This window comes from Lynx canadensis, chromosome A1, assembly GCF_007474595.2.
Source record: "Lynx canadensis isolate LIC74 chromosome A1, mLynCan4.pri.v2, whole genome shotgun sequence".
Lineage (NCBI taxonomy): Eukaryota > Metazoa > Chordata > Mammalia > Carnivora > Felidae > Lynx > Lynx canadensis.
The window spans coordinates 234,169,214-234,184,015 of NC_044303.2; the positions used below are offsets into that span (position 1 = coordinate 234,169,214).

At 53.5% G+C, this 14,802-nt stretch overlaps 1 protein-coding gene across 1 annotated transcript in view; it reads right to left on the reverse strand.

The window, feature by feature from the left end:
- The window catches only part of ADCY2 (adenylate cyclase 2), a 404,823-nt gene that overhangs the window by 18,721 nt on the left and 371,300 nt on the right, over positions 1-14,802 (reverse strand). The window contains 2 exon segments of the mRNA XM_030332755.1: positions 4,512-4,619; positions 6,388-6,534. Coding sequence (XP_030188615.1) covers positions 4,512-4,619; positions 6,388-6,534 — 255 coding nt within the window.

Sequence of the window (14,802 nt, forward strand, 5' to 3'; positions counted from 1 at the left end):
TGGCCTCACTTGAGACTCATGTTCTTTTCCACTCGAGCTTATCGACAGGGGTGACCGGTAAGAAGTTGGGAAGCAGCCCAGGGGTGGCTAAGAAGGCCAGTCTGGTGGGTGCGGTTGAGGAAGGCAGGAGGGATGGGGCAGGTGGGACAGGAGAGGTGGGCTAAAGTGAGGCAGGAAGCAGCAGTGAGTGACGGGCACAGACATGAACGTGGCGTGGGAGGGGTGGTGAAGGAGCCCACGAGGCAGCGGCAGAGCTCCGGACCAACAGGGGAGCCCTGCCCCAGGGTTGGCAGCCCGAGTCTGTCGCTGCTTGTTCTCTCCGTGACCTTGGGCAAGTTACTTCACTGCTGTGCCTCAGTTTCTCCTTCTCCATCTGTAACACGGATGGTTAGGAGGGGGGATCTCTCAGGCTTGTCAAAAGTAGACTCAGGAGGCATTTTGCGAGTGTTCGGAAACGTCAGGGGGAAGAAGGAGAGGGTTTGGATCGGGAGTGGCAGGTGTGCGAAACAGGGAAGGGAGCCACCCACTGTTCTGTCCTCCGCCAAGGAGCCAGAGTAGTCGCCATGCACACCGCCCCCTGCTGGGGGTTTTGGGGACGCCGCCTACGACAGGGCCCTACGATCTGGATGGTGGATAAGAAACGCACCTTTGCAAGAAAGCTGAAAGTGATACGCTGCCCGTGGGAGGCAGGGAAATGGGCTCTAGACACAGGAGGTCAGAGGAGGCACAGTTCCTCAGGTCAGGGCGCAGGACAAGCTTCCGTGAAAGTCGGAGCTTTGCCTCTGTGGATGGTGTCTTCAGTACGCGTGGAACGACTTGGAGAACTAGTGGAGATGGGGCTCTCCAGCGCCATCCTCAGAGACACAGGGGATGGCTGGGGCCCCGTTTTGGGAGGAGGGGGACGGGAAGAAGATGAGGGGGTTAGAACTGGCTGTCCCTGGAAAGCTGGAATGGTAGGTCCGGCCCCACGATCAGGGTGGCAGGTGACGGTTTTGGCAGGGGCTGAATCCGCAAAGGGGATGGATGGAGACCCCTGACTGAGAGCAGCTGTCAGGGCAAGAGCACGGACAGTGTCCCAAAGGGATGGACCACGGGCAGGTGACAGACAAGGGGACTTCTAGGCGAAGGGGGCCATCAGCTCTACCGGACGCTGCAGGCAGGACTTCAAGAACGAGCGGGAGGAGTACACAACCCGGCTGGGGCTCTGGAATGTGGAAGTGCTTCCTGGTCTTCAAGAGTGGGATTTCTGTTGTTGGTATTGGGGGGGGGGTAGGGGGGGAGGGGAAGGGGAAAGATAAAGGCGGTGGATGTGGGCGATCAGTCCACAGGGTGTGCCCGAGGGAAAGGAGAGACGTGGGCTGCAGGGCCGGGGTCTGGAGGAGGCAGAGTCAGGGAAGACAGGCAGACGCGTCAGGCTTTACGGGACAGGGGAGGATGCGCCCACCCCACACGCTGAATGCTGAGTGGGTCTACACCAGCGACGCCTCTGAGAATCTCCGCGCTGAGCCCCACAAGGGATCAGAAAGTGGCTACCGGTGAGCTAAGGGCGTGATCAGGCCAAGTGCCCTAAATGACTCCGAGAGAGGAGATCAGCTGGGGAGGCCTCAGAATCAGGGCCCAGATGACAGGAGGTGAGTGAGGCGCCCCCCTCAGGCACAGAATTTAAGGAGGCACCAAAAAGCTCAAGAGTCATGATAAATGACATCCTAATGCAGTATTTTAAAAATAAAAATGCAGAAAAATCCAGAAGGAATGTAACAAAATTTTAAATGAAGGTAAGTATGTGGTGTGAATTGTGTCCCAACCCAAATTCCTATCTTGAAGTCTTAAAATCCTCCCCACTAAGAACTAACTTACTTTCTTCTTCTTTCTTCTTTCTTCTTCTTTTTTTCTTTCTTTCTTTCTTTCTTCTTCTTTCTTTCTTTCTTTCTTTTCTTTTCGTTTTTTTCTTTCTTTCTTTCTTTTTTCTTTTTTCTCTCTCTTCTCCCTTTTCTTCTTTCCTTTTCTTTCTTTTTTCCTTCTTTCTTTTCTCTCTCTTCTCTCTTCCTTACTTGCTTTTCCTTCTTCTTTTTTCCGTTTTCCCTTTTTTCTTCCTTTTTTCCTTCCTTCCTTCCTTTCTTTTTTTCCTTCCTTTCCTTCTCTCTCTTCCTTGCCTTCCTTCCTTTTCCTTTCCTTTTTCTTTTCCTTCCCCCTTCCTTTTCCTTCCTTCCTCCTTCCTTCATTCCTTCCTTCCTTCCTACCATGTGAGGGCACAGTACGAAGGGGGCCATCTAAAAGCAGGAAGAGATGTATCCTGCAGAAACTTGATCTGGGACATCCAGCTTCCAGAACTGGGGGAAAATAAATGTCTGCTCTCTGAGCCACTGAACCTGTGGTGTTCTGTTATGGCGGCCCCCTCGCTGACTGAGACAGCTAAGTTCCGACAGCGCCTTGCTCAACGCCTTAGAGGCTGAGGCAAAAGGGCTATATATAAGACTTCATGTTATTTTTCTTTAATGGTTAACTTTTCGCACGACACTAAAGGTGTTAAAAAGGTAGAAGTTTGCTTCCATAAAGCCAGGAAGATAAAATTACCATTAGTTCTGTCGTTGGTATAATTAAGGTACTAATTGGTATTAAAATAGCGTTATACATTTCCATACCTATATACTCCAATTTCCCAATAGTTTTGTCAGCACTTGAATATTCTGTCAGTAAAAATCCAACCACTAGAAATATACGCTACCATTTATACAGGGCGACGCGACGCGTTCTTCCTTTTGCCTTTGGCGCCAAGATGGCTTGGAAGGATACTGCTCAGAACCCAAGATAAGATTCTTCTGAAGTTTCTTTTGCTGCCATTTTACTTTTCCTTATTACTCAGGTAATGCCCACCCGTTGCGAAATAATAACCTGGGAGCAAAAACCCAAGGAGAAGAGCAAATGGGATACGTGTTACCCATTCCCCTGGAAAACCGCTAGCGTTAACTTTGAGTCAGATGGTTCGCCTTCTAGTCTCGGCCCATGAATACTGAGGAAAAGAGCAGGAGCTCTGCTCAGCATGCCGCTGTCCCTCTGTCCCTCTCTCACTCCATCCGGTCTGTGGGAGGCGCGGGAGAGGGCACAGCGGCTCCGGGCTCAGCCCTTCCCTTCTCGGGGGGGAGTCGGCCTGCCTACAGCAAGCTGTGCTCTGGTAAGTTCTGTTCCTCAGATGCACCCACCCCTGCCTCACAGCAAATCTGTGCCGGTGCCATCAGGGAGCCCGCTGTCCTAAAAGGAAGGAGGGGGTCTTGTTTATTGAACCACAGTCTACACAAGCATATCTACACATCCACAGACACATACATACACACAGAAACAAAACACAACATAAAACCTTCTCAAAACTACAGTTAATTGAAGATAACTCAGTTTTGCCCAAGCCACCTTTTCAACCAAATTTCTAAGTGGTCAGCTTGGTTTTTAACCGCATTGGTTCTTTTTTTTTTTTTTTTTTACTGTGTATTTATTTTGAGGGAGAGCACAAGTGGGGGAGGGGCAGAGAGACAGGGAGACGGAATCCCAAGCAGGCTCCACGCTGTCAGCACAGAGCCTGATGTGGGGCTGATCTCACAAACTCTGAGATCATGACCTGAGCAGAAACCAAAAGTCAGACACTTGACCACCTGAGTCACCCAGGTGCCCCTTGGTCACGTTTTACAATTTTTTACTTATTTTTTTTAATGTTAATTTTTAAGAGACAGAAACGGAGTGTGAGTGGGGGAGGGGCAGAGAGAGAGAGGGGGGCACAGAATCTGAAGCAGCCTCCGGGCTCCGAGCTGTCAGCACAGAGCCTGACGTGGGGCTCGAACCCATGAACCGTGAGATCAGCCGGAAGTCAGATGCTCAACCGACTGAGCCACCCAGGTGCCCTGACCACATTGTTTTTATTTATTTTACTTATTTAAATTTTTTTTAATATTTATTTATTTTGAGAGCCAGAGCAGAGGAGGGACAGAGAGAGAGAGAGAGAGAGAGAGAGAGAGAGAGAGAGAGAGAGAATCTCAGGCAGGCTCCAGGCTCTGAGCTATCAGCACAGAGCCCCATGCGGGGCTTGAACTCACTAACAGTGAGATCATGACCTGAACTGAGACCAAGAATCGGACACTAGACCAAGTGAGCTACCCAGCTACCCTTGGCCACACTGTTTTTAATCAAAAGACTAGGAGCCATCTTTTAATAAGCCATCTTAAAATAAACCACTCCAATCTACTTTCTTGTAGATTTATCTGGAATCAAGCAGCGACCAGATCTTTTTTTGTTTTTTGGTTTTTTTTTTTTCCTATCCCTATTGACCGGAGAAAGGGGTTCTGTGACCGGACCCTCAGAAGCCTCTGGATTTCTCATCCTTTTTCACAGGATCTTAATCACGGAGGCTTAGGTTGTACACACGGTACAGTTTATGAGTTAGTGTGTGGCCGTTCTGGCTCCAGGGATGATCCGTGGGTGGAACCAAGGCTCAGTGTGCTGCTGTGCGGCCGACACATCCGTACCTGGGTATGCTCCTGGCTGGGCACAGCGCTCAGACCGGTCGCGGCCATATACGTGCTGCCGATGGTCTTGATCTTTTCAACTCCACTGAATTTCGGCTTGGACAGCAGCTGTGAAGCAATGACAACTGTTCAGTTACTCAGTTGGGTGCAGTGTCTAAAGACATTCTCCAGTTCTAGTTCACGGCAATAGGAATATGAACGATTCCAACCGCTGCTTATTCACATTGCGACCTCGGGCTTTGCTGAGAAAGAACGCTTTATACACTCCACGAAGAGCGTGTCCTTGGAAGGAACTGCAGCATAATGATATGCTTCCAATTAGCATGAATTACCTTTTAATCTCCTAGGGAAGGAACCGGGATAAATTATGATGCAAGTGATAACAGTCTCAAATAAATTTCCCATCTCTGTGTTTAAAAGGCCAAACACAAAAGTATGATTCAGTGAGGGAGGTCTTCCCTGCATGGTGAGGGTGATTTATGACCACTTATAGTGCCGAGAATTGGCTTTTGCCTCTGAGCTCTCGATGTAAAGGGAATAATTATCTAGGATGGCTCTCCCCATCAGCTCTGACCCTAACACTTCTTGTCCCAGTTTCTGGTACCAGTTACCAGCTCCCACTGCCTCCTCCCCGGCCAAGTACATTAGGACTTGGGTTGGGATGGAGAAAATGTAAAAATAAGAGCAGAGGCTATAGGAAAGAGAACGAAGGGGTGAGAGAGGAAGGGAAGGAGACTCTGGAAGGTTCTTTATCTGCTCATGAGGCCAAAGGCACCAACTGAAGGCTGGGGACATCTTCCTGACCTTTTGTCGGCACTCCTGCTTTCAGAAGGGATTCTTTCAAGATTCCATGTCAGAGGGTCTGAGGCAGATTAGCAAATGCCTATACCTCATATCCATGAGCCAATCCAGCCCAAAATAGCCCTGCCACTCGCCCACCCGTACTGGCGAGCATTTATTTCACTGAGGGGCAGCTGTAGCCAATAGGCCACTGTTTCTCACCAGGAACCTGGCATAACCATGGGAGGCACTAGTTGTCATTACTTCGCCATAAGTCTTGAGTCAATCTCATGCTGACAATGGTGAGAACAGAGAAATGCACAGGTCGCACACAACATTTGGAAGCTTGGCCTGCAAACATCACGTTACGTAAATAATTTCGTCACGGTATTTCGAAGTTCCATGAATCCCGATGAACCTCTGTTCATGGATGTCAATGTTGCTATATTTTGCTTGATATTTATAAGAACGATGTAGCAGCAACATCCTTAAAACCACTGGTGTGTTTGTTCTTATCAGCAAACAAAACACGTTATTCTCCATGTAGGCAGAATATTGAAAATTGAAAAATGATACGTATTTCAAATTACGAAACATATACTGTGTCCCTTCTCAAATATATTATCCCTCATCCATATTGCTTTTTCAATAATAGAGCGTATCATCCCTGCACAGTTCAAGTTGATATCTGACCTTGGAGTATGCCGAGACAGACACGCCAGTCATCTACTATGATAAATACATTCATTATTTCTTTTTGTATCAACCGATAAGCAAGTATTTTCCTTGGAGTTCAAGCCTTTTGAGAAAATCCGCCAGCAAACTGGAAAGACATTTTATTGATACCGATTTTGGTACTGGTTCCTAGGGAACACACTACCTCACAAATAAAATATATCATTTCTCCAAAATTAGTCAAGGACCATAACAGAGCAAAAGGCTTTAATTTTTGTCCAGCCACCAATAATTACACCAGGAGACGTGTATTAAGACACGCCACAGGATCGGACTAACTTCAGATGGGATGGCCACCAGAATGCCGAAGCGTGGGACGGGGGCCACCCTGGCCTGTCAGGGGTAACTCTCGGGTACCTACATCATCAAAGTCGGCGATGATCTCGTTCAGGAGCCGAAGGCATTCCAAGCCCTCCTTGTTCACATCCGATTCTGTGTAGAATTCCTTGAAATCCGGAATGGAAGCAAACATGACACAGACACAGTCGTAGGACTGGTGGTACAACTCCTGCCCGGGAGGAAAGCGAGAGCTGAGCACTAGGAAACCTTGTAAACAAACATGCTTTTAAGACAAGTGTTTCTTTATGCGGGGATTGGTGAAGAAATCACCCGGTGCCCCCCTGCATGTGCCCCAAACCAGCCCCTGGCCCATTCCGGACGCCGGCCATGACGGCAGGTGAGGGCTTCTAAGGAGTAGGATGCAGGCTGAGCCCTCAACACAGTGTTTCCACTGCCACTAGCAGCCAGTAGGAGGTGTCCTTCCGGCAAAACTCTGCCATCGTTGCCTTCGACGATTACAAGAGATCACAGACTTCTGGCTTCAGAAAGAAATGTCCTGTAAGCAACTGAAGGCCAACAAAACGATCTCCCAAACTACTATACTAAAATGCCTAAAATGACTACATCGTCATGGCTACATCCTTTGTACTGAGGTCTTTATGCCTGTTTTTCTTTAGTGTCTCCTGAGAGGAGCTCCTCAAGTTACCTCTTAATTACCCCAGAAAGAACCGACGAGACTCCCTGGGTTACTTATCCACATCGAATCAAACGCCAACTCTGTTTATTCAAGATAGGCTTTTGCTGTTAAATACAAAGAGGCTCATACTTCTGCATCCATAGACATGAATAAAATTACAATGTCTTCTAAATACAATTTTAAGGCGTTTCCATAGTTTTTTTCAACACACAATGAAACTTTGAAGTTCAGTGAAGGTTTGAGAAAGGAAGGGTTGTTATGTGGGCAGAGAGGCTGGTCCTGGGTGTGAGGACCTGTCCCCCCACTGGCGCTGGCTCATCAGGGCCCTCAGGTGGCATGACATAGGCAGGAAGGCCAGGCGCCAGGGAAACGCTCCCTCCGCGGGAAATATGAGGAGAGTTCTGTCAAACAAGATGGCCGCCCTCAACGTGGATGGAAGAACGCAAGTCACTGGCACTTCCTGTGCGCCTGGCAGGGTGAGGCAATCCACTCTGCATGAACGTTGTAGTGAGCTCTGCTCTCTGAGGCACGAGACGAATCCCCCCGCTGGGAGAGCGCACTTCGGCAGCACTGTAACTCCCAGGTTTGGTGGCCTCTCCAAGGAGCCGTTCTTCCCCACTGAGGTCTCCTCACAAACACAGCAGGCCAATGGCGGCCCATGGACGGTCACAACCACTTCCAAGAAAAGCTAGCCTCAAGTCAGTTTCCTGTTCTCAGGGCCAGCCACCCGTAATGCCTTCTGCTACGACCTCACAATCTCTATAAAACACATGAACGACAGAACCAAGGGTTTTCTTTTCCACTCTGCTCTCAACATGGTTGCGCTGGCTCACCGCGCAGACCTGTTCTTTGTCCGAGAAGCTGCTGCTGTGAACATTGATATCCTGGGAAGACAACCTGCGACACAGATGACTGTCAAGTTGCAGGGCCTGGCAATGCTAAGCCGGGGAGTCAGGGTTTACCGGGAGACAACCCCCTAGAAGTCCCTGCTAGTTAACGATGCCAGTTTTATAAGAGAAGTATAAACTTCATAGACTTCCCTATTCTTTTTTTTTTTTAAGTTTATGCATTTATTTTTGAGAGGGGGGTAGGGGCAGAGAGAGAGAGAGAGAGAGAGAGAGAGAGAGTCCCAAGCTGTCAGCACAGAGCCCAGTGCAGGGCTTGAACTCAGGAACCGTGAGATCATGACTTGAGCTAAAATCAAGAGTTGGACGCTCAACCGACTGAGCCACCCATGTGGTGGCCCACTGACTTCCCTGTTCTTAAGGAAAAGGAGCATATCTGGCAAGACAAGGAAATGTTTTCTGCACCTTGCATGTCACCACTGTCTGTGGATACTGGCCAGAGTGACCGTCTGGGGCACGATGGTTAAAAATAAGCTCGGGAGCGGTCAGCACTGACTCAGTGCCTGCTGCCTGACAGGGGCAGCTGTCAACACTCCACAGGAAGTAACTTACCCCCGATGACAATCCTATGAGGCCGGCACTCTTACTTCAACGTACAGATGAGGAGACCGAGGCAGAGGGCAGTTACAGTACTTGCCCAAGGTCGCAGTTACCAAGTCTGATGCAGAGTTCCCTCTTACAGGTGCTACACTTTACCCTTGAACCTGGATCTCCTGATGACCGCAGGCCGTGCTGCCCAGATGCAGGGGCGGTGGGGGCCTCGCCCCACGTGCAGGTCATGTCGCTTTACCTCTCTCCTTTCCGTGGGGGTCCTTAAGGGTGTACAGGAGTGGGAGACGATGAAATTGCCAGACTGGACCGACTTGCAGTTCGGATGAGGGTCCATTTGAACTGCACTGTGTTGGGGTCCAATAAAATCAGGTCTATGTATTGGAAGGGGTCTGATGTGTTATCTCATTCCACTGTCCACAAACAGGAATGCATGGGACAGTCACCGGTGGGTTTTCCGGCCCTGGGGTGAGCTCCAAGCCTGCGCATCATTTTTGAAAAGGGCCATGGGTTATTCTGCTAGGCAGCCTTGGTTAGGAGTCACAGGCTGAATGACAAAGTAGAAGGTTGGGGGAGCCAGATGATGCACCAGGGCTCCCAGTGGGCCTAGGGGCCAGGACTAATCTCTGGAACCCTGGTCAGGCACTCTGCAGGTGCCTGAGTGCTGCTGGGGGCTTGGGCTGCAAACTGCTCACCCACTCTCTCTCTAGATCAGTTTCCTGGGACCTTCGTTGAAACACCAAGGATGAGTGTGGACCTCTGCCCCCCCGCCCAGTCCCTGATTCAGCCTCGAGGGCTACTCCTGAGAAACAGGGAAACTTCACCAATGGGAAGCTTCATAAATTCTCTGGAGCCAGGGAAACGTGCAAGGCTTAGAACCATACCCCAAACTCAGGTCTTTGGGTTGATCTTGGGGCCAGAGTGGACCACAAGCCGACTGGCTGGTGGTCTGACCGTAGCTCGTATTTCCAGAGGATCTAGGTATGGGGGTAGGGCACGTGGGCAGACTCCCAGGAGAGTCTGGAGGTCCAGGTCTAGAGTGGATGACTCTTGTTGGGCACACTGTTGCCCGAAGGGATCACTGCGCTTTGGAGTTGGAAACGAGCTCACGTGTCCTTTCAACGCCTGTTCACACGTCACCACTCTGCCAAAGAAGCTCAAGTAACGAAAACACAATCAGAAAGCCACCGCATCTCTGTGCCCGCTGTCCCTTTTAGTTTGCTGAGTGAGACCAGCTCCTCTCCAACCCAACCCTCCCGTGGATGAAGACTTGGGACAACCCCATGACTCTTCCTGTCATTCTCGGGTCCTCCTGTCGATAATTAACGCACCTGGCTCAACAAGCGGCCAAAGCTCAGGACCTAGCTGGACATGGGGCTCTTCCCCTTCCCCAGCACGGGCCCACAGGGAGGGGTCTGCAGCGTGGGGGAGAGGGCACGCCTGGCTTCCACAGTCTCTACTCACACTTATACTTCCACCCTCCCCAACTTCCTCAGCCAGGCTTTCCAAACCTCCAGGGGTGCAGGACAGGGACAGAAGTGTGTGATCAGGAGGAAGGCGCTCCACTGACCCATGCTCCCTGGGCACTCACACCGGGTGGTCATTGCCATCGGTGGCTGGAAGACTCCCTGTCGCTTCTTCCATCCCTGGACACCCTGCCCGAGGTTCCCTTGCTGTGCATGATACGCTCCCTTCTGCTTGTGACCATCTCTGCCCCGGGCTCTCGGGCTATCGTTGTAGCTTCTCTGCCGGGGCTTGTCCACCCCTCCAGGTGGCTTTGTACAACGGCCATCGCCAACGACCCCGTGCCAACTGCCTTTCTCTCGCTCGGTCCCCGAACGACGTTCATCAACCTCTGCTCTCCCAAGCCCCGACAGTCCCATGACATTGCCCACCCGCAGCCCCAACTCTCTTGGCTCAGACACTTCCGCCAGCCCCTTCCGTCTGCATTTTCCACTTATCAGGGACCCGCCTGTCACCTGTGTCCCCCAGAGGCAGGTGTTTCCCCGGGACCACTCAGCGACACAAGCACAGGGCACACACGTCAGGCTGAGTAGGTTCTGACGCATTCACAAGGCTGGAGGTGAAGGGACGATCCCCGGGGGGCTTACGTCTCGCTACGTCCTGTCCAGCACCCCTCTTCCAGCCCCCAGTCCCCTGCCCGTTCCTACGCCCCCTGCGAGGGAAGGGGGGAGAATCAAGCAATCAGGTTTCCAGCAGAGCACTTGTAAAGCAAGCGGTTAGCGCCCCCTGTGGAACATGGGAGCTCCTGTCTGTGTCAAAGGCCGAAATTCACTTTAGGTCCGCTTGGCATGCCCTGGAAAATGCTCAGAACTGCCATTCGCACCCAGTTTCCAAACTTCCACATCCGTGCTCTCTCCTACGGGTCCATTCTGCAGCAAAGGAGGGCCTTCCCACCTCCCACATTTCCCCCCCCAACGGACTGTGTGCTCACCATTTAGCATCCTCTTCCCAGCTGTCATCGGATTCCTCATTTACTCAGGGGACTGGAGTAATTCGAAAGCACGAAGGCATCTCCGGAGGTGCTGGGGGCATGCCAGCCTGGCTACGGGGATCAGGGCAGAGGGTCTGCCTGGAGGCGGTGGCGGTGGGGCTCACGGCTGGGAAGGCGGGTACAGTGCGCCCACCTGGTGAATGCCTGCACACCCACAGCGACACCTGTGTCCTGTTTTGATCGAGCCTCAGTTCGCCAGCAACGCGGCCGCCTGGCTCAGAATCACACGCCATTCTCGCCACCTGGCGACTCGGCAGAGGGTAGACTGCAGTGACAAAATGTAGCCTTTTCAACAAGCGATGAAAGCTGGCTTTGATGTCTGCTCAAGAGGCATCTCGAAAGCTCCCGCTACAACAGGGCGGTTTCAAGGGCTCCGGCCCAGGAGCGCAGAGCTCTCTCCCTGAGCTCGGATGGCCTGTCGCCTGCGTCTGGCCAAGAACCCTCAGCAGCTGAGGGAGAAAACTGCAGAAGTTCTGAGCGAAGCGAATGCCCGAAGGAAGAGGCACCCGCGGCACCCATTAGGGCTCTGCCCGCACACAGGTTTTCGTTGAAGTCAAAGCTTTTAGGGGATGTGATTGTAATTCAATCACGCTTTGCTTCTGAAAAGAAATTCATTTCCTCTGAACATCCACGTGGTGGCCTGGAGAACCAGAGTGAAGGAAGGCTCTTTGTTAACATCGGTCCCGGCTTAGGTCGTGTGTCCTGTTCCCAAGGACTGTTCCAGAAAACCGTGCATTGGTAATGTCGGTGGTGGGACTGAAAGGCTTGCTCCTGTCTGCCCCACGCTCTGAAGGTAACCCGGGTATCTGCATTCGGATGGCGTGGGTGCTCAGCCCTCCCCCCGGAGGAGGAGCCGGGAAGGCGCAGCGGCTGGTCTGAGGGCAAAGGGGTTCCATGGAGGTTTGCCCTCTTCAGGCCCCATAAAGGGGGGGGGGGGAAGGAGGCTTCCTTGAAGCTATGAATAAGTTCCAGTGGGGCAGTGACTCTTAAGTTTTGCATACATCTGGGATATTTGCTTAAAAGAAAACTAAGATGGAGTGCTGACTGCCGGCCAGGCACCGCTGTGAAGCTTCGCGTGAGTTGCTGCTCTTACCTTTGGGAACAGCCTCTGAGAGGATGGAGGCCTGAGAAGTGCCAGGGCTGGGGCCGAACCTGTGAGCTCGGCCGCCAAGCGGGGCCCAGCAGGTGGAGGAGAGCTGGCCCGGGGCCCAGGAAAGCCACACGGAGCCCGCGCGGCAGGGATCCCTTCGGGAGGCCTTGCTCGTGGGCGCGGGGCTCTCTCTCGGTCCCCAGTGTCAGCCATGCTCTGGGACCCAGCAGAAGAGGCCCCCCTCTAGGGGACTGCATTTCTCACAACGGCCGAACCTCCTCCCCAGGAAGCCTCGGGGTGCGAGAGGGCTCACGCAGGGGACACGTCCTTGGCCCTGACCCCGGAGGTCCTTGACGTTATCCGCGCTGCTGAACAGCACACATGCCATTACTGTGTAGCTGCAGGAGGCTGAACACCATCCGCCTGGCTGGCCTGGGACGATGAGGCCGGGATTATACATGGCTGGTTGGGGAATGTCTTGTCCCCCGAGGACAGTCAGTCGAGGACAGAGGGGTCAGATCGGGACAGGAGAAGGTGGGGAGAGCAGAAGGACGGGCCAGGAGTTTGCTACAGTTCATGCGCTCCAATGAGTCTCCTTATAGTAACCTTGTTAGGAGTCTTTGGGAAACCCGCCCCCCCAAAACCTAACGATCCCTTACTGAGAATCACGGCGGGGTGCTCGTTAGACGGCCGGTTAGCGATTCTCTTTCTTGTTCAGCCGGGCGCCGCGAGCTGTTTTGCATTCAGGATTTTCCCCAGGAGGATCACGGCCAGCAGAATCTCCTACACCCCCCCTTTGATCTCCAGCAACTGCACAGCATAACCCTCCCTGCCCAGCGGGCTGCACTCTCCCGGCCGCCCTGACGGCGCAGCGCCCCGTGGGGGTCCCTGAAATTGTTTAATCCGCGAGACTTAGAGCGGCTGCCTGTAGAGCTGCACCCCCCCCCCCGCCCCCCTGTATTTAACCCAACAGACAAAGACTGGCAGTGAACTATGGAAAGCTACCACCCAGGGCAGTTAGTTGTCTGTTGTCTAACTACATACGGAGAAGCCTGCGGCCCGCAGCGGAGCAGAACGAAGCGGTCATTTCAAGGACTGTCCCCCTGGTCCGAAGCCCCCGATTTCAGATGCGTGCGGCGCTTTACCCTCCTGAGCACAATCAGCAGCGCGAGAGAACACATCTAATGGTGCGTGGGGACCGCGTGGCCCTGAGTGAAAACCCGAAGACCCCTAACGTGGCTGCTGTGACACCTGGCTGCGGCCGGGAGTTCGAACGGCTCTGGAACTGGAGCAAGCGTCCCTTTTCCTCCGGGCCTGCAGGCTGCTTGGGGCGAGGCGCTGTCTCCTGCAGGCGGGGACAGGCCGTCCTCACGAGCTGCCGCTGGGAGCCTGGGATTACTTCGGGGCCCAACAGGTTCCGAGCACACGCGGGGATGGACTGGCCAGGGAGGGGACCCGCCCCCCGCAACGAGGAACCTGCCTTCTTTAGCTGACAGAGGAAGAAAGAAAGCACAGGACCGGTTCCATCTACCTGTGCCGATTCCTACATTGTCGCCAAAGAGCCCCCCCCGCCCCCAACCGCCCGGGCAGAGAGGGAGCACCACAGCCCGGACTCCCACCCACTAGGCCACCCTGCCCCCCCCCCCCCACTACAGTGCTTCCCCAGGGAGCCCATCTGGGTGGTGAAGGCTACAGGGGACCCTGTGTGCGTCCAGTTCTTAAAATGGCAGCGCTGATGAGACTCGAAGGGACAGGTCACCCTTCTCTTGGGAGCACGCGAGAGCTGTGCTCAGCGACGTGGCACGCGGCAGGGGGCCACTCAGGAGGCAGACGAGTCACCGTCAGCTGCGGCACGGGCACCTCCCTGCCGGCTGGGCCCCACCTGTGTGGACGTGGGACTCCGTGTCCGGGGATGTCAAATGCCCCCCTCACCTGGAGGGATGCTCGGGGGAAGCGACGTGTAGGCGTCCCACTCCCCACCCCCTCAAGGCAGCTTGCCAGGTCAGGCACCGCTCTTTCCCTGTTATGAGCGGAGAGACTGGGCTCAGCCCAGGGACGGAGCAGGCCAAGTCCACGTGACAGAGCCTAGGCGTGGACGGGACAGTCAAGCCCACGCTACCCCCTGCTAGGTTTCTGCTCCTGACCCATCCTGCCATTCCTTACCATTTTCCAAGAGGGAACTGGGTTCAGGCATTCACTTAGAATAAGTCAGACCGACGGGGAAGAACAGAGAGAATCCACGGATTCCCCCAAGTCCGGGGAGACCTCGGGAGACATGAGGAAGGGTCTGCAAGGGGGCAGGGCTAATCCCACAGGCTTTGTCAGGGCTTGAACTAGGCACTCCCCCGGCCAGAATATTCTCACTCCTCCACTCCCCCGCCCCCGCCCCCACCCCCGCCCCGCCAACCCCAGCATCCATCCCCCAGCTACTTCCTAGCTCCTTCTTTCCAGTATCACAAGCTACCTCCTCACAGTGGCGGCCTGTCTGGGCTCCCGCAGATACGCCGCGAGTGTGCTTGGAGACAAGGGGATGCAGTCCCCCTCTGGGCGATGGGGCCACCCCTGTCCCGTTCATCTCTGTGTCCAGGCCCGGCACCAGCGTGGCCACAGGGCAGGGGCGACAGTAGGCACACGCTGAATTTATGAGCCGAACTGACAGCCAGGCACACAGACAGAAAGATGCTCTTACGTCACTACCGAGGGCAGATGCTCCTTCTTAACAAGCGCAGTGATTTCGTTAT